The following is a 27,815-nucleotide window of genomic DNA, read 5'->3' on the forward strand; positions in this document are numbered from 1 at the left end:
TCTGGTATTTTGAGGGTTTGAATAATGTTATGGAGCTAAAAAAAAATTGACTTACTGGTGATTGCATGGCACATCAGTGGATGAAGACACTAAACCTTACACTAACATTAGATAAAAGTGAGTTAAACTCATCTTTTTCTAGGCTTTGCTCTTGTCAGTGTAAAATGGGAAATAATCTTCAGAGGGCACAAAAAGAAATCCCATCAAGCTATATATGTATATTAGTACACTTACTAGGGAGAAGGAAACAGTTTAGCTGCTCACAGACAAGTGTAAGCTGTGGCTAGTATTAATCTGAAGTGGTCAATGAATTAAAGTATGATGCGCTGACATTCTGCTGGAGTCAGAGATGTTGCATTTCTGAAGAGACATTTGCCAGACAGTGACCAAAGTCTGTGAAGGTGTAACTGGAAATTAGAAAATGCACATATTCAGGTTAATTGGAAGTGACAAACTGATGGTAGTCTGACCAGAAATAAAATAAAAAGAGCCGTAGTCTAAAACACTTGCAGATCTGTAGGAGATATGTAATATGCATTATATGGTAAAAAATATGGCCTTATACTCATTCCATCAGAGGTCTAAATATCTGCCAGTATATCTAAGTTGTTGGTTTGCAATAGCACAGATCCACCAGTGAGGTTTTCTTAGTTGCATTCCAAATCACGCTGGCAGAAATTATAGTGTGTGACCATGTGTGTGCAATTAATTCTGCTTTAGATGAACAATCAATTGGTGTATCCATTTTGTATGTGTGACCTATTAAGGGAAATAGAAAATCAATGTACTGCCTGTCCTAAATTATGTCAGCCAGCCGCAGGGATAACTCTGCTTACCAAAGCTACTCCTGTTTCCTCTGAGCAGCAACTTCAGCAAAGTGAAAGGAATGCCATAAAGAAGCCATGAAGGGAGCAGGAGCCTACTCTGCTTTGCTTTCCTGGTCACCACGATGAATAGCTCTGGTGAGTAGGAATTCTTCCTCTTCCTAAGAGTGTGATCGTATTTATAGACCTGGAAGCCATCTGAAATATTCCTAAATTTTTTAAAACTATTTTCCTGAGCTAGGCCTTAACAATAAATGTAAGGAAGCAATGAAATACATGACTTCTGTAGAACAGAAACCCTGCAGCTCCTACTAAGATCTGTGGATTTCACTTTTCAAAACTCTACTTTTAAGATGCTTAACTTCAGACTCTTATTTCTTACAAACTTCACTGGAATATATGGCTTCCTGTTGTTTCTAACTTTGATACACTGCTCCTAGCCCACAGGCAGTATAGTGGCACAAATCTGTTTGTTGTATGTTGGAAACATAAGCTGTGGAATTGTAAAGGGAACAATAATATGGCCAAGCCTTTTAAATGGTAAAGGCTTGGCCCTCTGTGAAAAAAAGGCACAGAGATAGATGTGCAAGTCTGAATGCATAAGGCTTCCATTGTGTAGCTTCTCTTCTCCTGGAGGAGATAAGACGGCAGAAAAAACTTAGATGCTGCCTCCTGTCTTTGCTCGTGGCCTGACACAGAAAGCATGAGCTGCTGTTCCTGTTCTGCAGTAGGAATAGCAACTGAAGGTGCTTAGCATTTAACTGCACAAATTATTCTGGATCTAACAGAAGCATACAGTGTTACAAAGGGAACACAGGACTAATAGACACCAAAATATTAGAGTTGAGAGGCTTGAAAAATGAAAGGCAGATAAAACCACAATTGAATTTACAGTATTTTAATGTCTAGTATTAACTTTGTCAAAGGTAATTGTATACGTACGTGGCTGAATCATACTTCCTAAGAAAAAAATAAAACAGATACATTTGCTAAAATGGCAAAGGGAGGAAATCCACATTAATGGGAATTTGTATTTTGTTATCACTATTATCTATGTTGAAGATACGTGGGCACTGCAGCAGATGCTAGGCATGGTGACAGAGGTGTACCCTTTTTAAACTCTTTTGGTATTGTAAGATTTGGCACTATTGAGTATCTCGGAGGTGAGTGTAGTGAAAGTGAAGGGTGTAGTCTATATGTAGTAGCTGCATATCTGCAGAACTGGACTGTGGCCATTAATATGAATCATCTCCATGTGAGAAAAAACGTCTTAAATTTCAATATACCTGGAGTGGTAAGTGTGTTGCTACTGTCTAAAAAACTAAAAAGGCTGGAAAACTGAAACACTGAGCATATTTTAGCACCTGTGAGTTGCTTAGAGGAACAAAATCTGATGCATGGTTTAATTCACTGTGAGTGTGATCAGCATTACTAATGCTTGCTGGTTATGCCTATGCATTTAGACAGGTACTGAAACCGCTTTGAGGATTTGGTTAAAACATGCTGGAAGCTGTTATGTTGAAGCAAACCCTTACCACATGTATGGTTTGAACATTTTCATGAAAGTCACACCACTGCTTAAATTCTGGTACACATAAGACATATCTATGTTGATACAAATCTGGGTGACTTCAGGAAAGATTTGTTCACTTGTAATTAGGAGTGTTTAGTGTATATATCAGTCTTCCTTAGCTTCTGTGAAGTCTTTAGGTTGGACTGGAAAACCTAGTGGGATCTGTAAATCGTGTGGAAAACAGCTGCTTGTAGGGTGATACTGGCCATTCCTTAAATGTATGCAAAAACAAAACAAGAAAGTCCTTCTATCTCTGTCCTCTTCCACGGGGCATTTTCCTGCAAGCACACACATGGGGGAGGAAAGCTGCTTTATCAGAAAAACACATCTACCCAGTAGCAACGTTCAGACTCCTTTTTTCTCTCAGACCTGACAGAAGCATTGCTATGATGTGCTGAATTTCAAGAGCTTTTGGCTGCAGGCATCTTAATAAGCAGAGCAAGAATCCTGTTCTCTCTTGGAAGGAACTTAACTCTGTGTGGCCACCACAGGCAATTTTTTTTCTAAATGACAACAGCTTTGATCCTGACTAGGCCTGCAGGCATAGATGCATGTTTTAATAGAAACAGGATCCCCTGCCACCACTGAACTAACAATACTACAGTTCATATATTGCGTGAGAGCTAGTGTATAACTGGCAAGATTTTTTAATGTGTCACAGGAGATGCCTGCACTAAAGTCATAGGTTTTATTCGGGTATTAAATATAAACTACTAAGTTTGGCCATTCACATTTAACTTCCCTATTGTAGTTTTGCTGCAAAAATAATAACTTTACTGTAGCTCTGAACTGTATCGAAAGTTTTACTAACACTTCATACTTACCACACCGCAAATCCACAAGAGGGTGCTGATCATCCACTTCTAAATTCCTACTGCACGTTCAGATCATGTTTGCCTCTAATAAGGACTTGCAATGCAGCTGTATCATATGCAAATAAAATGCATGTGATGCGTAAGATACACCATACATACATGCACTGAAATGGAAAACTAGTACAAAAAGTGGCAACTGCTAGTAAGTTGGACTTGCAAGTAATATGGACTTACCATAAAACACAGGCAGGCAGGCAACAAAGTGCCTCATGCTAAATACACAGAATAAAGAATCCTTTTAGGACAGTGAAATTGTTATGGCCCTAATGAAGGCTAAGTCTTGCATTTAATTTAAGGGATGTTTTCTAAGTTGTGGCAGCTGCGAGATTTTTTCCTTTATTTGCAAAACAGGTACCTTTTGTCTAAAGGTTGGGCAATTCAAGGACTGAGATCCCAGAGCTTGCCTTTCTCCTTCATTAGTCCCTTTGAAACTGTCTGTGTAGGCTTTCTGCATTTAACAAGACAGAGGAAGCAGTTCAGGGCTAATTCATTTAGTCACTCGTCTTTTGTGTTCTATTTGTAGTTACAGCTGGTTGTTAGGAAGGGAAGAGACTATTACAGCTTCTTAGTGTTAGATTTTTCCAGTGACGATTGTGAGCTGAATACAATGGGTGCTTGTGTTGTCATTTTACCTTATTGACTCCAATGGCATTGCAAAATGTAAATTTGGTTTGGTACTTAATAATTTTAAAACTTCACATTTCCAAGCATTTAATGCAGCTGAATGATTAGGATGCTTCTTGGAGAGAGGCATGTGTTGTTATTTCCATTTTTCAGATGAGGAAAAACTAAGTGTGCTTTGTGTGGGTGTTCAAATGTTCCATCTGCCCCAGGCTCACTATAAGATTAGGACCTCAGAGCTAAAAATGACTTGCTCAAGGCCGTGCAGAATAAACTAATCTCCTGACTCCCTTGCTCTGCTTTAATCATTTGTTTTCTTAGCACAGTGTGATTTCAAATGCAGCCTTACAAGATTTGACCGAGATAGAGCAGATAAAGGCTCACAGGCAGCAAATCCTTAGGTACTTCCATAATTAAAGTCACGGGGTTTATTTATATAGGATTATCTATATTAAAACCATATATTTATATATAATATAAAAATATATTTAAATATATAGATAATACCTATATATTTACAAGGCCATAGAGTTTGGTTTTGTTTTGAAAGGCTGTCATTGAAGATGACCCACTTTTTTTTTCTTTTTCTTTTTTCCCCTCTCCCCTACCCTCAGCAGGATTCCGTCTAGGATTTGAGAGCCCTAAAGATGCCTCTTTGTAGACAAGGGCACTAATGAAAGAATGAGAGCTGATTATTTTCCTGTGCGTGAAGGGAAAGCCCCGCAATTGCAGGGCTGGTGGTACTCTTCGCAGTGGTGTGGGCAGTCCCAGGGTATCTTAGCTCTTGCGTTACACCCTACAGCCTGGCCACGTAACCTCCTGATCTTCCTCAGGGTTTTGCTGAACTGCAGCTGCATAACGTGTTGCAGCAGCTGCCTCTTTGCTGTGGGTTTTGTCTCTCGCTTCTGTTATTTTCTGCAGCCTCTGCTTTCTTGCCCTGTGCATCACTCTCCAGGTGAAGTGTTGCACTCGTGCTTTGGAAGAATGAGCACTGCAGTTTACAGGACTCCTGCTTCTCAAGGCTGATGCATCCTGTGATATCTGTACTCCCATAAAGTGACTGCTTGCTTCATGTTAGAGTTTCTAAGAAACCAATTATTCACAACCCTGAGAATCAGCAAATAAATCAAGCTGCGGCAATGAATGGGCTGGGAGGGAGAGACAAACGGCCTTTGCTGCACCACTTGAAAATGTCATTTCTTCTCAACTGCGGTGTTTCTAGGAACGGCTGAACGTACTGAAGGTCTACATGCATAACCTCGTGCCTACCTTGCAGGCAGCTGCGGAGCCATTCGGAGGGAAGGGCTGGTGCTCACGGCCCTCGCTTCAGGGGGAAAGGGCTGTGAGCGCACCCAGAATTAATCCATAATACCCCACGCAGAAGGGGAGGAGGGAGCGGCAGCCGCTTGGCCAGGGATGCCCGTCGAGTCTCCTGGGACTGGGGGACTCGGGGCTCAGTCGGGGTCCTGCCGCTGCCGCTCCTCGCCCGGCCCGGCCCGGCCCGGCCCGCGCGCCCCCGACGCCCCCTTCTCTCGGGAACGCGCCGGCCGGCCCACACCTGCCCGGGGCGCGAGCCCCGCCCTGATTGGCCGAGCCCCCTCCTCAGCCCGGCCGGGCGCCATTTTGCCCTCCCGCTGCCACCCGGGGGGGGGCGGACATGTTCTTGTACCCCCCCGCCCTTCCCACCACCGCGCAGGAGGAGGCGGCGGGGGAGCAGCTGGTGGGGGTAGCGGCTCGGCTCGCCTCTGCGCCGCGGGAAGGCCGCTGTAAGCCGGGCCGGGGAGGCGTTGCGCTGCGGGGTGGGGGGTCTGGGTTGGCCGGGCCTTTTGCGCCGCGGCGGGCGGCCCTGGGTGGCCCCAAGCCCTGCAGCGGTTTGTGGGCCGGGCGGGCCCTCAGCCGTCTGGCCGCGGTGGCCCTGCCCTGCGGGCTGTGGCTGGCCTTGCTGCGCCCGCCGGGCCTGCTGCCCCTCCCAGTGAGCCTGGCTGTTTCCTACGTAAAATAAATCGTGTCGGCACCTGCTTCTAGGCCACAGGTTTGCAGGAGACTTTGGCTGGCTTAGAGGCCTCTTTTGTTTTAGAAGTAATAGTGGGACTTCAGAAACAAAAATTCGTGCGTCGAGTATGTCTGCGTGACTTCCAGACTGAGGAAACCCAGGCGTACGCATGGGTAATGAGTGGGTGCTGAAAAAATATTCATACCATGTAATTTTGCCTCCATTTTGCTACGTGTATATCCTGGCGTGCTGGGACGTTGTACCAAGTAGTAATCTGAGCACCCAGACAGTGGCTTTAGTGTTGAATGTTCATGCCCCTGGTGTTCTAAAACAGCAGTAGCGTTTAGGGTCTCATCTCCTTGTCTGACGTTTAAGAGTTCTGCGTAATGCTTCTCATAGCCTGTTTCCTGTGAGTGGAGCCTCTGGCTTTTTAGTGGAAAGCTTGTGAAGAGGGAAAATGTTTTGAGCACACCTCTGTAGAGCTATAAACCGGCTTAATTTGTTTGTTTGTTGTAGTATCACTGAAATGTTGTTGCTTTTAGGTCTAATTTGCTGTAGAACTTTATTTTTTTTCTTCTAGATATACCTTTACAAATAATAAAATAAGTCTAAAGAGCTGTTTTTAAGCCATGCTGACTGACGAAAAGGCAAACAGTATGCAAGGGTTTTTTTGTGGATTCTGCCATACCTTTCAGTATTTTGACTAGCGTTTATTAGCTTTCCTTGTCCTAGGGGGAAGAAGGGAGAGGGCGATGGGGGATAAAAGGAAAATACTAGTTGGAGAGCCCAGTTTTGGGTTAAATTTAGTGTTAGTTCTGTTGTAATCTATACATGTAAAGCTGATATCTTGGGGAGAGTTCATTGTGTTAAAGTCCAGTCATCCCTGCCTATAGAATCATAGAATGGTTAGGGTTGGAAGGGACCTTCAAAGGTCATCTAGTCCAACCCTCCTGCAAGGAGCAGGGACATCTCCAACCAGATCAGGTTGCTCAGAGCCTCATCCAGCCTGGCCTTGAACGTTTCCAGGGATGGGGCATCCACCACCTCTCTGAGCAACCTGTGCCAGTGTTCTACAACTCGCATTGTAAAAATTTTTTTTCTAATTTCCAATCTAAATCTACCCCCCCCCCCTATTTTAAAACCATTACTCCTTGTCTTATTGCAACAGGCCCTACTAAACAGCCTCTCCCCATCTTTCTTGTAGGCCCCCTGAACATGGTTCATTTTAAAACTTATTTTAAAAACAGGAGGGGAAAAAAACACCAAAATCTGTCATAGCAGCTTTATCATACCTCCTGTGTTAAGTGAGGTGGATTAGCTTCACCTGCCTACATACACAGCTATCTCTGTTACTATGTGTCTCCAGTAGCATGTTCTCATCCGAGTGATTAAAATGGTAAACCCAGCAGTTTCGTTCTGTTCAGAGAGTTTTAGTGATGGTCCCTTAAGTGACCCTGTTGGCATTGTTCATCATTAAGCCTTGCTTAAAGTCGGTGGCTGTCCGTTTCATTCCTCCAGCCTCCCTTGTGCCCAGCTGACCAGGCAGTCTATCCGGAGAGCAGCGCAGAGGTTTCAGAGGCTAACAGAAAAAGCACGCTGGGAAGTTTCCCAGAATTAGGCAGGCACTTGCACTTCTCTTCAGCAAAAAGTGTTTCTGCGTACAAAAATGTTTAATTCAAAGTTTGTGCTTCTGGAACTGAAGCATAAAACCAAAACTTTATCTGAAGGCACTGGTGAGGCATGGGGAAAACACGATAAGATTACACCAAAGTTATCTCGTGCAGCTTGTGTGTCATTTTAGAGCACTAATCCTGAGCATGCCAAAGGATGAAGATCTTGGTGGAGGCAGAATGTAAATATGTTACGGTCTTGTGTATTGCATTATGATGGCTTAGTAGGTGTTTCTGTTTGGTTTTTTTTTTTTCTGAAATTGTTAGGGATCTTGCATCTCTTCTCCTTCATACATTAAATCAATTTTTTTTTTCCTCTTCCCCCCTTTTCTTTTTGTGTAACATTGATTAGTGCTTCACAAAGAGTAGCAGTTGCACAACAGAATAAATTAATCATAAGGTCAACTTCCATGTTAAATGTTATATTTTCACCTTGTCTTTTATTATCTTGGCATGTATTCTGCAATGTACATCCAAAAAGTCTCCAGAAAGGAAAGAAAGCAGGAAAAAAATCTAGGAAAGACTGTGTCTTCATATTTCAGTATGAAATAGGCTTTATGTCTGTTGTAGCAGGGTGCTCCACTCTGCAGGTTTCATGGGTGTATACTGACAAAACATTTAATTTCCATGTGTTTCCTTTTGTGCTTGTCACAGACAGGAAGTTCTTCGAGGCTGGTCTCTTCCTGTATTTGTGCGCAGTGTCTGCACTGCCAGGCAAAGGTTTGTATTTGATGTTTAGAGATGATGTGAAGGAAAGAGCAGGGCAGGAGTGTAAGTAGCATTTCCCTTCCAAAAAGGGGCACCAGCACCTCGGGTCATGTAAGCAGTTCTTCCTAAACCAGGTTAGTGTCAGGGTTGCATTACAGAGAGTTGAACTCCTCTAATTATCTGCTGCAGACAGGGTAACATAGAGATGTGGTTGGCAGCATCTTCTGTGTTCCATAGTGGTGGTCATCGGGTATCAACAGCTTTGCGGTAAGGACGCGACGTGGCCCTTTAAAGTGCTGTTTAGCCCGTTCTGTTTCTTTGAAGCCTCTCTCACTGGCAGAACGTGTCTCCAATTAGAATGCTGCCATTTTTGTATTTGTCATGGTGCCAGTCAGCTAAGCGTGTGGTCTGCCTGAATAAATAAAGGTATTTTCTCACAGGAGATCATCTGTTCAGATCGATGCAATGCCTTGTATCCACTGCCAGCTTCCTGTTGCTTTCTTGGATGCTACTGCCCGTATCCCTGTGCTTACGGGGAGAATATTCTGCTGGTGCGTCTGTCTCTAGCTGGGAACTAGATACACTGCTCCATTGTTTACCTCCTCTTAAAACTGAGAGCTGTGACTCTTCTTGAGACAGTCTGTAGTTGCATTCCCGGGGTTGTCTGGGCAACAACTAATCAAATAATTTCTATTTAAAATAAAATTTAATAAAAAAGCATCTCTAAAAGTAAAGGCAAGGTGCAGTCATGCTTCTCAGAAACAAAACAAGTCAGCAATGTATGTACTGTGGAATGTTTCCCAAATAAGGGCCATTTAATCTTTCTTAATGTTCTTTTTTTGTTGCTGGTGGTTTTTTTGGTTGTTTTTTTGTTGTTGTTGTTGTTTTTTCTTTTTTTAGATGCTCATGTATCTTTATAGTGTGTCTGCAGATTGAGTATCTCCTTCCATTCCCTGCCCTCTCCAGGCTGGACAGGAGCTTTGAGTAGGGTCTTCATACACAGCTCCTGGACAGGGAGCTATTCATACTTGAATGGTTTCTGCTAGTAAGTGCCAGCTCCATCCATGCTTAAAATGTGAATAAAACCATCATTTAAAAAAAAAAAAAAGAGTAAGCTGAAGGTCCCAAACAGATAATTATGCTTGCACTTGTAAATAATCATTACCCAGAAGCAAAAGAAATTCTGTACTTTTCCCCTGTCCTCAAACCAAACAGGACTGAGCAGGGCCCTCTTGGTTGCTCTGTATAGTCCCTTCCTGCCGTGGGGCTCATGCATATAATCTGTCTTTAAAAATACATCAAACTCTGTTTTAAAAGCAGTGGGGTTTTGGAGAGGAATCTTTGTTTGTTTGTTTGTTTTGCATTCCATTGTGGTCATTTGGAAGCTGGTTTTGAAATTCTCTGGTCTTGTGGTCAGAAACCTCCTTCTAATTGTCAGCCCCTGGGAATCCAGGCCTGGACAAGGACCTCTTATACTGGGTACGGAGCCACTGCCCAGCATTTAACCAGAGCCAGCGTTTCTTTCTGTTGGTGTGTAATAAATGCTACGTTTACAGCTTCTAATTTGCTCTAACATTGGAACACACAGCCGCAGAACAGTGTGGCTGAGGTTTTGCAGTGAGGTGGAAGGACACTCAAGGTCAGCTGTGGGTAGGAGGGATCTCACCAGAGTAAGCACCGTTACTTCTATGCACCACAGAGTTCCAGGAACACCAGTCTAATGATTAAGTAGCTACAGCATGAAGTCCTTCTTATGTGCTTATTGTGGGATACAATACACGTTTTGTTAAAAGTCTGGGTTTACTGTGGCTGTAGCTAGCTTTCTCTGCAAATGTGGAAAAGAGAAATTATATGTAACCAAAGCGTAACTGAAAATAGAGTTTAAACATCTGTTTCATAACAGTCTTATTTTGGGGCTGAGATAATGGACCAGGCTGTGTACTGAGGATTAGTTTGTCTTGTGTGATACACCTTTCATTAGAAGTATATTTAGCATAGGGCTTGGCACCATGCTAGGCCTAGGATTTTTTTTCAGTTGGTGTCTTGCAGACCTTGCCACTGCCTTTTGTTTCTTGATGTCCTGAAGGTCCTTACTAAGCAACATAAAACATTCAGCGTTGGCTTTGCTGAAGGTGGTGACAGTGTGACAGTTGACTTCAGGAGAGGTTTTTAATTGTAGAGAAAGATCTAGCTGGATTTTGCTGAGTATTCAAAATTCTAGATTGGCATTTGAAAGGTGTTTAAGAACCTGTTGCAGCCAAGCGCAAGGAAGGTAACGATTATACCAGATCTGAAAAGGTAGTGAGGATGTTGCCCAAACTGCAGCAGGACCAGGGTGTTCAAGCTGACAGTCTTCTACTAATTTAGAAGTTCATTAAGCTCTTTAATGAGAACAGAGGTACCTAATTACACTTGATCTGGAAAAACATCCTCTTCCTCTCACCATGCTCATCTCTTCCTGTTCATGGCAGCGGGATCCGATCAGAATACTCTGCCACTGGGCAATTCCAGGTTCTGAACTCCCACATCGCTTCTTTCCAGTACCAAATGTTGTGAGGCTGCCTGTACAGGCGATGTAGCGTGTGACACTGGCAGCATTGGAAAGCCCTCTGGTTGTGTTTACTACGTCATCTGCTAGGCATTTGTAGAATCGCAGCTCACAGGTTACATGTGTAGGGTGCGTCCCTCGCTTTACTGACATGTTACTGTCTTCCTACAGGCAGCTCTTTCTCTGGTGTAACATTGCAGTGCCTTATCCACCGTCCTCCATTTTGTATCGTTAAGGCAGAAGGATTTATATCAGTTACTGGCTAATACACTGTTTAATGTGTGTGTCTGTGAGGCAAATTTCATTTTAGCAGGGTGGAAAGCGGTCAGAGATATCAATATTCAGTACACTAATGACAGTGCGGCATTCAGGATCACATTAAGGTCTCTGCTGAGCTCATCAGGCTGACGCATCTTGTTGCTGGGATTTGGAAGAGTCAAACGTTTGCAAATAGGAGTGGGACTTTGAAGGCTTCTGGCTGCTTTGGGCACATGCTGTCATGACTTGAGGAGCTTTAGCAGAGCTTTGCAAAAAATCTGTTGTGACAGATGTAGTGTAACAGTGAAAACTGCTTGATTTAAGAAGCTTTAGGCTTTTGTTGCAGTGTTTACGCAGATAAAGGGCATTCCGACACACCTGGTTACCAGCTGTACCTTGGCACTTGCAGCAGTTTGGAGTTGTTCTGCGGGTTTGGCTTTGGAGACTTTATCAGAGGTTTACTTACAAAAGGGAGAGAGGGGGCTTGGCAGTGGTGCAAGCTGTGCAGGCATGTGTTGGTGAGTACGAGATGCTCGTGTGGGAAGTGAGGGGAGGTAAAGCATCACCTTATGGACATTTCCAGAGGAACAGAGTAAGCAGGAACTGTTTTCTAGGAATTACACAATTTACAGACAGGAAAGCAAGCTGAAAGCTAGTATGTGAATAGGAACATGGGAAAAATGTCCCTTTATTTTATGCGATTCTATTCAGTTGTCCTTTAAAGCACACGGGAAGGCTGTAGCGTTTTTCTACTACAGTTAATCTCCACTTTTGATTTCTGTTTACTGTTTCGACAGTTCTTGGTGCCTAGGAGCCATTTTCCTTGGCAGTGTAGTGCTGGGTGCTGTATAAAGGGCAGGACAGTGACACAGTCTTCTGCCCTAAAGAGTCTGTGGGTCAGACAGGAGGGGACGGAGAGGACGAAACAAACGGTGGAGGCAGGTGCATTGGGCTCACAGGTTGGAGAAGCCGCTGTCAGTGTGAGATGCAATGTTGTCAGAATGGGCGCTGTGGCATGTGCAGGGCTGAGCACAGTCTCTGCAGCTTGTATGATGTGCAATAGTAGGACATATTCATCGGACCTACAGAGGGGTTTTGGGAAGTCAAGGGAGGAGGGAAAGGGAATGAATGTATGGCCCAGATTAAATGTTGATGGAGATTCCATGATCTTTCTGGGTACCCAGACCCAATGTGAAACTATTATTGGATATCTTTTTTTTTTTTTCCTCCTTTCATTTTCTTCTAATCTTACCTGCTGTTAGTGCATACTTCTTCCTGTCCACATCTAACAGTTATAAGGAGCAGTTGTTAAACCTGCCATTATTTAACAAGAAAAGATTATTGTTATCTTGCCAGTCTTCCTAGCAAGGCCCGTTCACTGATTTCACAAATGGCTGCTTGGAGCCTTCCCTAAATGTCAGGGAAAGTGTGGAAGAAAATATGAAAGGTTTACAAAGTTAGGAGTGGTAGATGGGGAATCTGGATTGGTCAAACACAACAGTAGAGGGTAAAAGCATCTTTTGAAAGGCCATGAAAATGTAGACTAGCAACTTGAATTTGCTGCAAGAAGGAGAATTGGTATATCAAAGTATTAGATAGTCAAAGAGAAGGGCTAGAAGAGTTAATGGTTTCAGCAGCATTCTGAGCAGGAATTTCAGTGGGGTAAGGAGGTTTGTATTTTATTAGGTGCTTTGCCAAGAGAATGTGTGCAGTAGCCAAAGAGGCAGATGGCATTGCAGTTACAGTGCTGACTGACGGCAGCTGTGGGCACGAGTTCATGATAAACTACACTATGACGCCAGGGGCAGAGGCAGCAGGAAGGAGTTACCATTTTCTGCACTTGTTCTTCTTAGTTAAATGTCTGGGAGATGCCAGCTGCCCAAGAAATTGTTTTGCTTCTGTAGCCATTTCTGAGCCCCTTGCATAATGCAAAGTGCAACGATGGGGAAATAAATACATCATCAGGACTTGCAGGAGAGGCGCATACCAGGAATCCACCACTGGAGAAGGAACTCTGTCAAATGCTAAGGTAGCATCAGAATGCAGGCAGAAACCACCTCTGTACCAGTAGAGAAGGCTGCAGAGATCTAACAAACATCCTGTCTCACAAGATGGAGTGGTTCCTTCCTGAGCTAAAGAAGACAAATATGCGCACTGTGCTCTTCCTTAATAACTTGCATTCCACTCATTTCCTCCTTTTTGCTTGTGGAAAAAAAATAAATTCTTTGAGGTGGGGTTTCCTACTGGCTTTTATAAAGAACTTTGAGGACTGTTCCGAAAGACTGAACCAGTAAAATGGATTATTTTCCTTTGACATTGTTTTGTTCAATTACTGGATTTCTTAAGGACATGCATACGCGGGGGATTTTTTGTTTTGTTTTTAAATAAACTTTGATTGGACAGTCTACAGATAAAAACCTGCTCTCAGTTAGTTCAGGGATTAGATAACTGTTGAGCTGTTAAGATGTGCAACTGCAAAATAAGAAATTTTTCTTGTGAAGTGGTCTTATGTTAATAGCTAGCAGAATGCGATGTGGAGTGGATGTCATTGTACTTAGGGTGGGGTTTGGGTTTGCAGCCCGCAGCAGGTGCTGTGAATGCTTGTGTGAAGGCTGCACACCTTGAAAACTGAGTGGGGTGTGTCTGTGCAGGGGGATGTCTGGGCAGCAGAGGCCAAGGCGGAGGGTGAGTTAAAAGCACTCATTTCTTTCACTCTATTTTCTGCAGATTCACTAGAACAGGCGTAGCACAGGGAGACTGTACTTGACCCACCCACCAGACTGCATCTTAGAGCGAGATTTCCGTTAGTGCCATCAGACTCCACATCACAAAACCAGAAAAAGTGGACTGCACAGAATCATTTGAGCCTTGAAATTTTATTATCTTGTTTGCATCAACCAGTTACTCCTTTCAGCACCAGTAAAAGACAAAAACCCCTCCCTGTTGTTCAAAATACCTTGTTTTTATCAGGTCTGAGATTGTGGTTTTCTTGCAGGCAAAGAAACCAATGAAAATATTTAAATTTTTATTTTTTAAATACATTTATAACAAAATGTCAGAAGGTGTGTGCTTACCATATAAAAACATTAGGTTCCAGAAGGATACAATACCGAAAAATCATTGAAATAAAAAAGGTTATTCTTATTACAGGATTTCTAAACCTTAGCAATCATACAAGTCTTTAAAAGCATCAAGATTATATTTAAAACAAGATAGCACGGAAAAATGAGACCTTCAGTAACAATTTGACCCTCAATCGTAATGGATGATAAAATTGGGGTGTTTTTTTAATTTTTTTTTCAAAGTGCTTGAATTGTATTTCTGTTCTCATGCTGTAGTTCCAGGAGAAGGTAAAAAATGCTTTATTTCAGAGCTGATGATATGTGCTGACACTGACGTGCTGTGTGTGATCCCAGGGTAGCTCAGAGACCAAACTGGGGACAGTCAGATCTTAATCTGCACCACCAAACAAAGGCCGTTTTTTTAAAAAAATTCTTCATTGGAATTGTAAGTTCCTTAAATCTTACTGTCCTACCTAACGAGTAGGACTGACAGTCTAGCCAGACTAGCCAAGAGTGCTTCTGGGAAAACCTTGTCATCATACTAGCAGAAGACAGGTACCTCGTTACACCCGATGGCTTTCGCGTGGGTTTCTCTGCAGGAGGATGCAGCTCAGTGGGCTGCAGGCTTCTGCTGGAGCCAGTCTGTGGCACAGTTCATGCTTGGTTACTTTAGATGGCTTCTATTAAGTGTCCAGTTTTTGTAATAAAACCAGCTGGCCACCACGTGAATTAGTTATAGTAAACGCTTGTTACGTAGCAGGAAGCTGTGCACTAGGCATTACTACCCTGGTCCTCAGTGGCTGAGCTGTGGTGCAAAGCAGGTGGATCGCGTATCCCTCAGGCCAGCACTGCCCAGAGTAACTGGATCTGAATGTGCCTGAGAGGCTGCCACCTGTAGGTTGTGTTTTCAAAGTGATCTAAATGTACCAACTTTGTCAGGACCTGACATCCTTGAAAACTTCTGGAAGTTCTTAGTTTTTGGCTGTTCTTATTTGTGTCTTTTGTTCACTTGTTCTGGAAGTGCTGTTGTAAAATGCAAACTGAACATGAGAAACAGAAGGTGTTATCTAGCTTTTATAAAAACAGATGACACTTCATCTACAGTATCCCTGTTGAGTGGCAGTTATTAAGCGAAGAATAGCATTATCACCCACTCTTGAAGATACCTAAAATTCCTGTACAAAGTGGGGTAAGCGTAGTAGAGTAAGCTGAACTCAAATTTCTTATAAATATCATCGTAGTAATAAATTGGGTCATGCTGTCCTTAAGCAAAGTGGGATTGACTTCTGAAAAAGCTGCCCCCCTTCCCCTTTTGTTTTAAAATGCAAATATTCTATTACATAGAGTCTGTCTAAGGCTTGTAATGATTGGATTGATAGCCTGCCGGTACAGGTGTGTGAATGACTCTGTGAGACCGTATATGGAACTGTAGTAGTAGTGGTGTAGACAAAACTCACTTCTCTCCAGAACGTTACTCTTGTGGAGTGGAAAGCCTGTTTGTTACAGTTTACCGGTGTGTATGCTCTCTGACTCCTGCAAGCATACCAAGGCATCAGAAGGCACAGGATCAATGCAAAAAAAACCAAGGAGCATCTGTACAGTGGTGCCACAACGCTGTACCTCCCAGCATCACTCTCCTGCAAAGTTAGATCCTTAAGACAGTACATTAGTAAGAACTACCTAGACTGATTAAATGTATGTGTATTGTTTAAAGATAACATTTTACAACTATCTGTTTCTTGATCACTGAGAAACTAAGAACATCAAGATCTAAAACAGTTTACTTCAAATGTGAAAAATATTTTTCAACGTATCTCAAAAAGTTGACAAAAGTGTCTGGTTTTTAGTCAGCACAAAGCCACAGAACTCTTTTTGAAGTAATTTAGACCATGTTAGTTTTACTGTAAATGTAACATCGTTTGGCAGTAGTTTTATTATTATATCCCACAGTGTCAAATTCAGCTCCTGCAACTGATACTTAGTGAAGTTGATATCAAATTGTAATTTACACTGTTAGGAAAGCTATTAAAAATACTGTACCTTACAGTTAATCTTAGTACTGAGAAATAGCTGCTGGACAGCACACAAATTGCTACTGATACTGTCTTTTTTTAAAAAGGTTAATAAAATACAAGCAAGGTAGAAAATAGGATTAAAAGCATTGTTTCAGGTACAAGTCTTTCTGAATTGGGATAAGAAACCAGAAAAACACATTGCACATAGGTGCACCCTCTGTATAAAGAGAAGCATACAAAGTGGGAAACTGGAGGTGCACTGGGATAGTACACTGAAGTCTCTGATGCTGTAAACTTGAATTCCTAATTTTATCAAAAAGGGGAATTGGGTCTGGGTCCATTTTTTAGTCCCCATGGGTTACACTTGCAGACTACTCCGTGATTTGGCACAGTACACTTTTAAGAGGCAGTCTCTGCTGAAGGGATGCCAGGACTGGAATATGAGGCATAAAACATGTCAAGACCAGGTGCAGCGGGAGAGCGTGAGCAGTGGCTCACTACTTACTTGGAATTAGACAATACTGTCAGTCCAGTACTTCTATGAGTTTCTCTACTTTCAAAATTAGGCTGATCTAAGTAAAAGTTCTGTGGTTTACTGTAGCTAATTAAGCCAGTACCAGAGGCTGTGCAGATTGGGATTTCTAATTTAAATCCATTCTGATTTAGCTTAAGCTGATTCCTAGCAGGTGTAAACTAAACCAGAACAAGAGCATCTTCAGGGGTTTGTGGGTGGCGTAACTAAAACATTTTACTTAATGGAGTAAGTGTAGGTATTAGGTTAACTCTTTTTAACACAGGGAATTTGTAATGTAAGAGGAAATAACACTAAAATTTAACAGGACGTAGGCAGAAGAAACTAAGCATCTGTTAAAACGCAAGGGCATCTCATTGTTCTCCCAGCAACACAAACCCTTCTCCATTTAAATCCCTAAAAAACTCCCTAAGTCTCATTATGGACCTGATTCTTAGCTTTTCATTATTTTTGTGAAGGTTACAGAGGCTGGGTAGGTCAGGTCACGGGGGTAAAATGGCAGAGCGGAGCCCCGCGTTTAAAGAGCTGCAGTGGAAAGAACACATGAATTAGATGGCACGACCCCTGTTAAAGTCTGTGAGTGCATAAGAATGGAGAATTGTGTCTCACAGACCAAAACAAACCCTCTGCTCCTAGCAAGTAGTTACCTGAGGCTGAGGTCACAGGTCTGTTCTCTAGTAGCTAGCCATGCCACGCTTTCCTTTTCAGTGTACTGATTCCTTTGGAAAATTGTTAGGTTATTCTGCCTTATCGATCATACACTGTTCTACACTTTTTCTCCCAAAATGTCACTTACGTTTATTTTAACTCTATCTAGCATGCATTTTACAAGCTATTTCCCACTTATTCTTTCTAGCTAAGGCAGAATGTTGGCTCTGGTATTACCAGTGGCACTACAGGAATCTATTCACTCTACTGTAACATACATATCATCCCATAGTGTAATGCAGAACTGCCCCACCTACGGGAAAGAAAGAAAAGACATTGCAGGGGAACTATACTCCTCCTTAAGGGAATAAGTTGCGCTTAAAAAGCCAAAGGCCCAATTCTAGAGTCATTATTCAGACAAAACACTTCATAATTTCAATGGGAACACAGTTGGAATAAGGGTAGAACTGTGTTCTTAAAGTCTTAATTCCAAATCTCTAAAGCATCCTTAAATCAGACAGGAACATATTGGTCTGCAAACTGAACAGAGTTTTTGTTTGTTTGTTTTAAGGTCTATCTGCAATGACAGAATGGCTTGCCAGTCCCAGAATGCCTTACTTTGGCTGGTATCTGATTTTTGAACTCACTTCCATTCTGATATTTCCCCATGGTATCATACTGACTATTTTATCTCAGAGTGGCATGCAGTGCGGGCGCATGCTACTGATGCAAGCACGCTACTACAACTTTAGCAGGCTAAAAAAAAAAAAAAAGCTTTAGCTTCTTAGTTATACAAAGAAATTATGCAAAAAACCATTGAGCAGCACTAACTCACAGACTAATTACAAACTAAATTGTGCTATATATTAGTATAAAAACATGTTTTAGTAAGAATGGCACTGGTTCAGAAGGAATTAGGACTTCCATCTTGGTTCCGTTCGGTCCACAGTGAAAGCATTGTAGTACAGGCCTGCCCTGTTGCCTGAGCAACTTGCGATAGTGGCGTCTGGCCACAACCCCTTCCATTTCTTCCCTTCCCTTTTAAAATCCGCCATTGTTGGTACATTCTGGGAGTAGCCCAGGTCAGGTCTGGCTGTCTTTCCTAACATGGTACCAGAATAGTTCGTTCTTATCCTCTGATACTTTCGTAGTATTGTGAATGTTTCCCTCTTCCAGTCTCTCAAAGCTGGTCAGTTTTAAGGGTCATCTTCTCCTGTAGACACCATGAGACGCATTGCTACTGGTAGGTGGTCTGTCAAGCCTGCTAACTGGGTAATAAAGCTGAACTCTTCCACTTCCTGCAGAAGGAGAACAAAAGTAAGACAGAAGGAACTGGAAAACTGAGCTATTATACCACATACCATGACTCAGCTTGTATACTTTGAACTACCTTACTGTTAGTAGATGCGTGGGACCAGTCTGGCTTGGCTGGGCTAATGGTCTGGCACACAGGGCATGTCGGCGTGGTGCAGCTGATGAGCTGAACCATTTATACAAAACACAGTTTAATCAGGCTGGATGAAATCAGCTGTACTTTTCCTCTCCATTTACAATAGCATCTGTGTTGTTCCAGATAGACTTACTGGTCGTGCTGCGGTAGGTAAGCCATGTGCATTAGGAAGCGCTCGCCTGGGAGGAGGAGCTGGCTGTACTGCAACTAGATGTGGCATGCAGCTAAAAAGGAAGCCCGTCTTCATTAGACGGAGGTGTAAAACTTCATGGGAACTTACGGTGATCAGGAACTCAGCTCCTCGCATCTCTCAATTCCAGCCTTTGTCCTGGCAGTGTTTCACAGGACCAAATTAAAGTTCTGTAGGAAACACAGCATGCTGCCCAGCTTCGGAAAGCTGGATGGAGCAACCCAAGGCTGGCTTGGTACAATGTAGTTGTCCCCACCCAGGGGCAGGTACTTACTTTGCCAGTACTTCAGGAATTGCTTACAGGAAGCATAGGTACTTTAGTTCTCTTTATGCTGCCAGCATGAGCCTTATCAGAGACCTATATTGATTTTGTTGCTGTCTGTGCAAATTGTGAGATGGGTTTAATATACAGATGCACCATCGGCATTTGCGCATCTGAAACAGGAAACCTCAGAAGCATTTAGCTGCTAAGTTGCTGTGTCCACAGATGGAGGTATGTGCTAAGCTATGCTGAACTGTTCTGTCACCTGCTGTTCTACAGCAACTGCAGTGGGGTGTGGTAAGTAAGGGTGAACCAGTTCCTCATTTTTGTCATGGAATTCTGTATAAGGTGAGGTCCTATACTAGGAAGCAGACAGTGCACTACAAGTCTCATTCTGGTTACCCTGTGTCAGCTTCTGCCTGCGTATCACAGACTTGTAGCTCAGGTAGGTTTCCATAGGCATAATAAAAGCACATCCAAACACTTGAAAAGACTAAAAAATATTCAGACTGCTGGCATGGAAAGCATAAGCCAAAACATTTTGTCTGGCAAAAGTTTAAAGAATGGAAACAAGTTTTTTTTTAATTTGTTTCTGAAGAGCAGCCTATCTACCAGTGTTGCTACCAGAATCCCTAAACCAATCTTAAATTTGGTTATGCAGTAGGTTTACAGACTGGATATTTGCATGCAAAAGTAGAGAATAGCAAAGCCGCAGGTTCTCTGTGGAGTATGAATTTTAACCCAAGGAGAACGGGCTGCAGTGCAATCCGGACAGTTTGTTCTGTGAGTTATGGCTGTCATTGTTAAGTTTGAAACTCACCACTTTCCATTCCAGGTAGAGACCTTCTTCTGTATAGAGCATATAGTCAATCCTCCTCCCGTTTCCCTTCAATGATGCCTTCCTCCCCTTTTGACTGGAACTGTGGTTCTTGCTGGTGGGATAGACTAAGTATCCTTTCCTCCCTTCTTCACTTTCCAGCACCCTAATTCATTAAAAAAAAACAAAACAAGGGCTTTAAACACTTGCTTAATCTGCCCCTTTGTGTGTTACACTAGATGCTCTCCATATCCCCAGTAAGGGTAACGCCTGTCCAAAAGGACTGTTAAACTTGTAAAGCGCATCTTCTTCCCAACAGTGTTAGTACTGGCCCCATCTTGCATGGAGATTACTCAGCCCAAGACTATATACAGAAGCAGTCAAAATTAAGACTTCCCATTAAATTTTTAGGTTGAGTGTTCAAACCTTAAAAATAGATTTTATACAAAAGACTATTAAGGCCTTGAGCAACCTGATCTAACTTTGAAGTTAGCCCTGCTTTGAACATAATTTTGGACTAAGCCCACAAAGGTCCCTGAGACACTATTTTTACAATAATTCTATGTTGCTGTGGTGTTCTGTGGTGTTTTGCTGTTGCATTGGGTTTAAAAGGAAACTTGATTTGCCTTCTTGTGTTCTATTTAAAAGACCTGCCAAAGGAGCGCTAAAGGCAACAGACACAACTGTGCATGCAGCAGCAGGAGCTACGCACTGTAACTGCATGTGTGAGGTGTTACATAGACAGTTAAAGATCAAGTACAATCAGAGCTGGTTTACATCATAACTGTGCAGGTTGTGGTTTTGGTATCTGGCTGAAAACACAGAAACAAACTACTTTCAAAACCACCTCCTTGAAAATAATTTTCTTTTACTTACCTGCCAAAACCCTGAGCTCAAGGTTCTGTGGCTTCCCTTGTAAGAGTTGATTAAGCCATTAAGCTACATCATCAACTGCTGCAGGAAGAACACTGAGCCATGAACTTGGGTCCTAGCAGGTACAAAGCCTTTCATTTCACCTTGGAAAAAAGTAAGATATTTTTTATCACCCAGTTTTTTAAGACTTGACTTTGGATGGATTTTAAGGGGTTGGATTTAGAAGGTTGGATTTTTTTTTTAATGCATGCATATGAGAGTACAGAATGAAGGAAAAACAAGTGACAAACACTAGCCTCTCATAATGTGTTTTAATGTTTGAGATTCAAATGGTTTCTTTGTCAAATTTTGTCTCATTGGAAAGATCTGAGCGGTGGCAGAGGGGACATAGCACTTGGTACAGTTGATTAGGTCTCAGTAGTGTTATAATGTGTAAGTTTGGGTCGATTGATACATAAAAGAAGTACTTTCTGTGCCTTCAAAAGATAACAATGACAAAATTCTGGTCATACGGTTATTTAATTAGAACTTTTCTGAACCCCCTTTGGACTTAGTGAGGTATTGAAGATTTTTAGAATTTATTGTAACCAGTTTATAAAAGTAAGCTTCATTTTATGTATTACTCAGGTTTAGACTGTAATCTTATAACTAGTGTTAATTAGCTTACTGTCTGCAGCCTATTTGCAAGCTGATTCTACAAACAGCTACTGCAAATGATTCACTTCCTGACATTCTAAGTTCAAGAAAGCAAGCTCTTTGATGGGACTGACCTGTTTCAAAAAGTGTGTTTATATTTGCCAAAGCTGATTAAGTAACAAAGTAGAAGAAACTGCTGATTAGTGCTGCAGTACTATTGCAAAAAATCTTATTTGCATTAATTTAAAAGATGAATTTGTTTTCACTTCAATTGTGTCCTTTTAAAAAGTCTGTGAACGCTGAGTATTCACTTAACCTGTACAACTGCTTACGGAAGGGAAATGTTAATTTCAGATACATAAGGAAAACAAATTGTAAATGTGCGTGCATCTGCTTCTGACTAAAACTTCTACCACTTTGTATGCAGTGGTTGCTGTTTGCCTCTACAGGAAGTAGACACACGTTCTGGCCATCTGGCTATGCCATGCTAACAATTTAAGTGAACATAATTAATTAGACGGAGTTGCACAACTAAACCTGAATTTTGTCAGAATAATTGTCTTAATTCATAGGACACAAAGAAAGGGAGGATATAAAGTAACTGGAACTTCATTTTTTTTCCTTGAAAAATTTTCAGTCCCAGATAACTCCAAAGCTTAAGTATGAACATTCTGGCCAGAGAAGCTGCGTGATGATGGTTTCGCTGTAGCACTGACCATAGCTGCAGTGAACAAAGATTATGAAAAGCAGTTTATGTAAGGGAGCCATAAAACAAAACTTACTCCCTCATCATAAAGCTGGAGGGACTATCTCTCCTTCAGGCAAGAAGCACCCAAATGAAGGAAGACTTTCCTTACTGGTGTTCCAGCCTGTGCCCAGAGTTGTGAGCCACTGTCCAGCAAGTGGAGACTGGAAAAAAATTGCATTTAAATCCTGTTTCTTAGCTGTGCTGTAACATGCTCTCCTGTGGCAGACTCTATTCAGGGTTTAGAGATGAAAATGTGCTTATTGCTGTGCTTTGCTCGAAGGTGACAGTTGTCTTTGTGAGATGAGATTATTTGTGTGCATTTCATAAAAGCCTTTCTGAGCAGAAGCTTGTTTGGCTTCCAGCACTGTGGCATGGCCCAGATTGTTACATCATACAAGAAGGACATGGACCAGTTGGAGAAGGTCCAGAGGAGGCCACAAAGATGATAAAAGGGCTGGAGCACCTCTCCTATGAGGACAGGCTGAGAGAGTTGGGGCTGTTCAGCCTGGAGAAGAGGAGGCTCCGGGGAGACCTGATAGCGGCCTTCCAGTACCTCAAGGGGGCCTATAAGAAAGATGGGGAGAGGCTGTTCGGTAGGGCCTGTTGCAATAGGACGAGGGGTAATGGTTTTAAAATAGAGGGGGGTAGGTTTAGATTAGAAATTAGGAAAAAATTTTTTACGATGCGAGTTATAGAACACTGGAACAGGTTGCCCAGAAAGGTGGTGGAGGCCCCATCCCTGGAAACGTTCAAGGCCAGGTTGGACGAGGCTCTGAGCAACCTGATCTGGTTGGAGATGTCCCTGCTCCTTGCAGGGGGGGTTGGACTGGATGACCTTTGAAGGTCCCTTCCAACCCTAACCATTCTGTGATTCTATGATCTAGCTTATTAATTGTTCTATAATTATAAATGACTTGCTTATTATTTATACCAAGTATGTTCTTCTAGTCTGATGTTTTACGTATGCTGTACTTAACTTGAAAGAGATATTTAAGAACTAGTTGTTCTGCTGCTTTTATGGCCTAATTACTTTAGTAATGTGAACTACTTAATTTTATTTATAAACTAGAGAAGAGTGCTGATGAAGAAATAATCCTCTGGATAGCTTACGTTGCCAATTGGAATGTCTGCTTTAAACAACTGTAAAGTGTGATCAAGGTTTATTACTGAAAAATATAAGAACGGATCAATTTTAGGCTGTACTGTATTTTGCTGTGTATGTGAATGATGTTTGTTAGCTAGACAGTGCTCCACAGGTGCTTTGCTATTTCACGTATTTAAATGTCTTTAAAGCCCAGATTCCATTAATGGCTTTAGATTTTACTGAACTTATTGGCAATTTTTATGTTTACTAGTTCTTTGCAGAGATGGGAGGACAGGCTCTCTTGGCCTCTCGTGAAGTGATGGTTTCGCTCAAATATGAGCATGTCTACATAATGTGCACATGCAGAGCTCTGATTCCCTGCAGATCTGCATAAAAAGCTAGTGGAAATTCCTGTCTAACAGAGGGGTTTTTCCATCAGTTTAAGAGAATAGGAACGCATTGCAGAAAACTGAAAGCCACATCAAAAAGTATTATGTATATTCTGTTACCAACACTCAAGAATATTTTCCAGTTATTTCATACTGAGATGCTGTACAGAGACATAGGAAATAATACTCTTAAATCTTCATCAGTCATTTGATGGCTCTTTATCTATCAGGCAGGTATATTCAGCAGTTAAGTTCCACTGACAAATAAGTAACTAACTCTTCAGGAAATAAAACAAAATACCCCAAAATTAATTTGGTGACAGATTGCAGGTTGTCTCAAAAGGCACTTGAAACAGGGTTGGCTTTTAAAAAAAAAAAAAAAACAAAACAAAAAAACCCCTTTCCAAGCCTGCTCTTGGAACTATAAAATAGAATGTTACACCCACATACAGATTTGCATTTGCAAGCTTGATTGTAGGGCCAAATTACCTTACTTTTGCTTTCCAGAAACCCCTTTCACATGTACCAAATTAATGTTTTCAACACGTGAATAGAAATGCCTGGAAATTGTGCAGGCTCTTGAATGCACAAAGTGTGACTTGCTGTAACAAATCTTTATTTTGGATATAAGCTAAACCCAGACCTTATGTCTAGAATTCAATTTCTTTGTTCAAGACTGATAGAAAGAAGACTTCAAGACTTTGCCTCACCTAATACATTCAACCAAGTGTCCATCTGTGCCATGCAGTGTACTGTACTTAGTGAGTAAAAATGCCAACATGAAGTGTGCCTATATAATGCACTCTTTCTGTTACGTGTGTTAACTGAAGCATCTGCAGGGACTCATTAATTCCAATAACTTTACCTCTTTAGTATATTTTGGTAATGAACAGCTAGAACATCTTTTATAGTTACTCATGATAACAACAAATTTAGTCCATTAACCTGGCCTTCAAGGTAGAGATGGTGCAAAAAGGGTTATTACATTCATTAAAGGCTGCTCTAAAATGTACAAAGCTTATAAACTTTTTGAATACTCGTACTGTTTGTTAAATAATATGCCAGTCAAGAGAAATTAAGACTTCTGCAAATTAAGGGGATTTTTATTTCTCATAAGTCAACTAGCTCAAACCAAAGATACCTGTTTCTCAGTATCAAACGCTCCAAACATGCTGCACTAGTATCACCCATAGATATTAAGCCATATTCCCAGTTACGTCTGATGTGCTGTGTAATTCCTCTCTATATTTGTGAACTTGCTTTTTTAGATGTACTGCATTCTGCAAGCTTTCTAGAATGGGTAATTAGTTATTGGGTTGGGGGTAGAGTTTTAAACTTGATGCTTTTTTTATTTGAGGAAAACTACATTTCCTTTTGTTGCTGCCTTTATAGTGCTGTGACCACAGAACTGGCTGCCTGGAGAAAGACTTTCAGACAAGCTGCGTATCGCTTTCAGTAGTGCTCGGAGTTTCTCGTCCTATGGGCCTGTCCAGGTAGGACCAACTCTAGAGACATAAAAACACTGACTGGAGTTGCTCTCATCTTTTCACCCACTGAAGCCAATTCTATTAGACTTAGAGAAGCAGCCACTTTTCCTTCCCTTTTTTCCTTTTCAAGTACCCCTGAGTAAAAAATTATGTTAGGAGTTTTTTACAGTTCATAAAACACCCCTCAGTTTTTGAAATGTTAAATAGCAAGCAATGAACTGTCTTTTTAAGGAAATGTCTAAAGCATGTGGGAGGATTAGGAATTGCATACTTCTGTAGGTTATCTGGAGTGCACACTTCTTCATCGTACAGTCCTTCCGGATCCAACAAGGTACCTGTGAACAGAAAGGGAGATGTGACTGTCCCAGCGTACCGCCTGTGACTCACCTCTCAGGAAGCCCCTCTTCCAGGGCGGGAGAGGGGACGGCTCTGACTGAGAGTGCTTTGTGTTCACTTTTCTGTCCAGAGCTTCCTCCTGCCTGCCCCCTTTCAAAACACTGCCTCTGCCCTTCTGGTTTCTCAGCCCCAATGTCTCTGATTTTTTTGTTGTTGTTGTTTTTCTGCTACAATAGAGTAAAGCCACAGTATTAAACAGTTCCACATTCTTACCTTTACTATCTTCACAGTTACATAATTGCTCCTCTAGAGAAAGTCTAATTCCTAATCTAAAACTTCACCAAGTTCAACTGAGTTTCACTAGGTTTGAATATCTCAGAGTTCCATGAAATTTTTTATAAGATGAACCCTACAAGTTCGTACTGTTGTTGAATTGCTTTGTTACATCCTCACTTACAGTATTTATAGAACACCAAATGGAACATTGTGATCAGGCTTTCACTTTGTGCAGAAAGTACAGAAACAGTAACTTAGCTCCCCTTCCCCCCTGGCCCCAAAGTAATCTAGAGATTAATTGAAAAGTAGAAAAGATGTGGGAAGGCATTCAAGTAGCTTGATGCGGAAGTTCTAGAATGTGGACTGAAGTTTGAGATCTGTTTGGTTCTTAATTATAATTCAACAAGACACTGTTAAAGTCTATATAATACACACTACAGAAATACCCCTTGTAAATTTGGTCTCTACAAAATTCTTACTGCCCTTTAGCTGAACTATCTGCTGCTTATAGATGTCATGTGAGTGACAGACAAATGTTCACAAACCCATAGCTAGGGAAGGTCTTACCGATTGCCCATGGTTTATCCTCCCCAGGACCAATTCGACACGGGTCTTTGTAGTGTGTAAACAGAGAATGCTGTTGCTCCAACTTGTCCTCTGCAAGGAAAGAACCAGCCCAAGAAAAGGCATGTCAGCTAAATCTTGTAAACCTGTGGACAACTGTGTTCTGCCACAACAGAAAAGGCAAGTCCTTCCTACTCAGTAAACGTATACAGGGTGGATTTGAACCAGTTCAGTAGTAGCTTTACTGCACAGCAGTATCTTGTCTTGATTAGAAATTCCAGCAAATGCTTGTAGTTTCTAGCTGTAAACTGAGGTGAAGGTTTTCCAACATATTTCCATACCCTGCAATTGACATTGCATTGCTTACACCAGTACAAAACTTTTGTTGAGATACAACACACCATGGAGAATTGGACTGACTTCACAATGTAACTGGCTGATGGAGGGCGTATATGTACATCTTGGTGAGTTTGAAGATAAAAGTTTGTGCTTGACATGCTCCAGAAGAATTTATTGAATGTTTTCCAAGCTATAATAGATACGAGAAAGGACAAAGAATTGATAATTTGCTTGGGATATTATCTTATCTAGAGCATTAAAGCCATTCTAAACATGATCGGCATGACCTTTCTAAGATAGGCTAAATTTCTGTCATTATTAGTTTGTAACTGTGGCACTGATAGTGACAAGTCACAGATGATGAGACAAACTTAACTCATCTGACTGGAAAGCTTTTTTTTATAGTATGCTAAAAGATTTAAAAACATAATAGACACTTACTCAAGTCAGCCCAAAGCAACCTGACAGTAAGTAACTTTCTAATAATGTTCCCACTAAGGGTGAATTGACTGTATGAATGTTGTCGTAATGTTCTGTAAAGCTGGAGGGAAAAACTGAGTTGCAGAAATTTTGTCGCAAGCATAAGCTTGCTCATGGCCCTGGAGATCTTTGAAAACTGTATTGCCAATACATCTAAGAATAGAAGCTTGATATTCATGGAAACATTAATTACATGCCGTATCAGTCTGTGGAGTAGGAAAGAATACAGAAAATCATCTACAGAATTACAGGAAGCCGATTATTGTTGAAAAAAAAAAATCTTAAAATATTCAATTCTGTGCAATGCTAACAAATGTTCCTAAAGCAATGAGTAATGTAAAAATGGAGAACACCGCACAAAACATTGCATTAATCGTGCTTAGTTCATAAGAAATGAAATAGCCAGCTTAATTTCAGTTTCCAGCCTGAGTGAATTTTAAGGAGGAGGGGGATGTAAATAAGCTGCAGAGATACCAAAAATAAAATGTTGGGTTTTTTTATAACCTACTTTTCAATTCTCTTTAGTGTTTGCAATATTTACAACTATTATTTGCAAA

General features: G+C 41.5%; 1 protein-coding gene and 1 long non-coding RNA gene across 5 annotated transcripts in view; one reads left to right on the forward strand and one right to left on the reverse strand.

Moving 5' to 3' along the window:
- The first annotated feature begins 5,485 nt into the window (after positions 1-5,485).
- The window catches only part of LOC147599145 (uncharacterized), a 35,037-nt gene continuing 12,707 nt past the window's right edge, over positions 5,486-27,815 (forward strand). For all 4 annotated transcript variants that reach the window (XR_015259981.1, XR_015259982.1, XR_015259983.1 and 1 more), the window contains exons 1-2: positions 5,486-5,659; positions 25,169-25,269. This is a non-coding gene — a long non-coding RNA (uncharacterized LOC147599145). The remainder of the gene's footprint in view (positions 5,660-25,168; positions 25,270-27,815) is intronic.
- SMPD3 (sphingomyelin phosphodiesterase 3) overlaps positions 13,928-27,815 on the reverse strand; it is a 124,428-nt gene continuing 110,540 nt past the window's right edge. Inside the window, exons 5-8 of the mRNA XM_086757871.1 lie at positions 26,443-26,532; positions 25,535-25,598; positions 20,050-20,212; positions 13,928-18,625 (exon numbers count right to left, since the gene is read on the reverse strand). Coding sequence (XP_086613997.1) covers positions 18,524-18,625; positions 20,050-20,212; positions 25,535-25,598; positions 26,443-26,532 — 419 coding nt within the window. The 3' untranslated portion in view covers positions 13,928-18,523. The remainder of the gene's footprint in view (positions 18,626-20,049; positions 20,213-25,534; positions 25,599-26,442; positions 26,533-27,815) is intronic.

Source organism: Chlamydotis macqueenii, chromosome 13 (genome assembly GCF_036417535.1).
Source record: "Chlamydotis macqueenii isolate bChlMac1 chromosome 13, bChlMac1.mat, whole genome shotgun sequence".
Lineage (NCBI taxonomy): Eukaryota > Metazoa > Chordata > Aves > Otidiformes > Otididae > Chlamydotis > Chlamydotis macqueenii.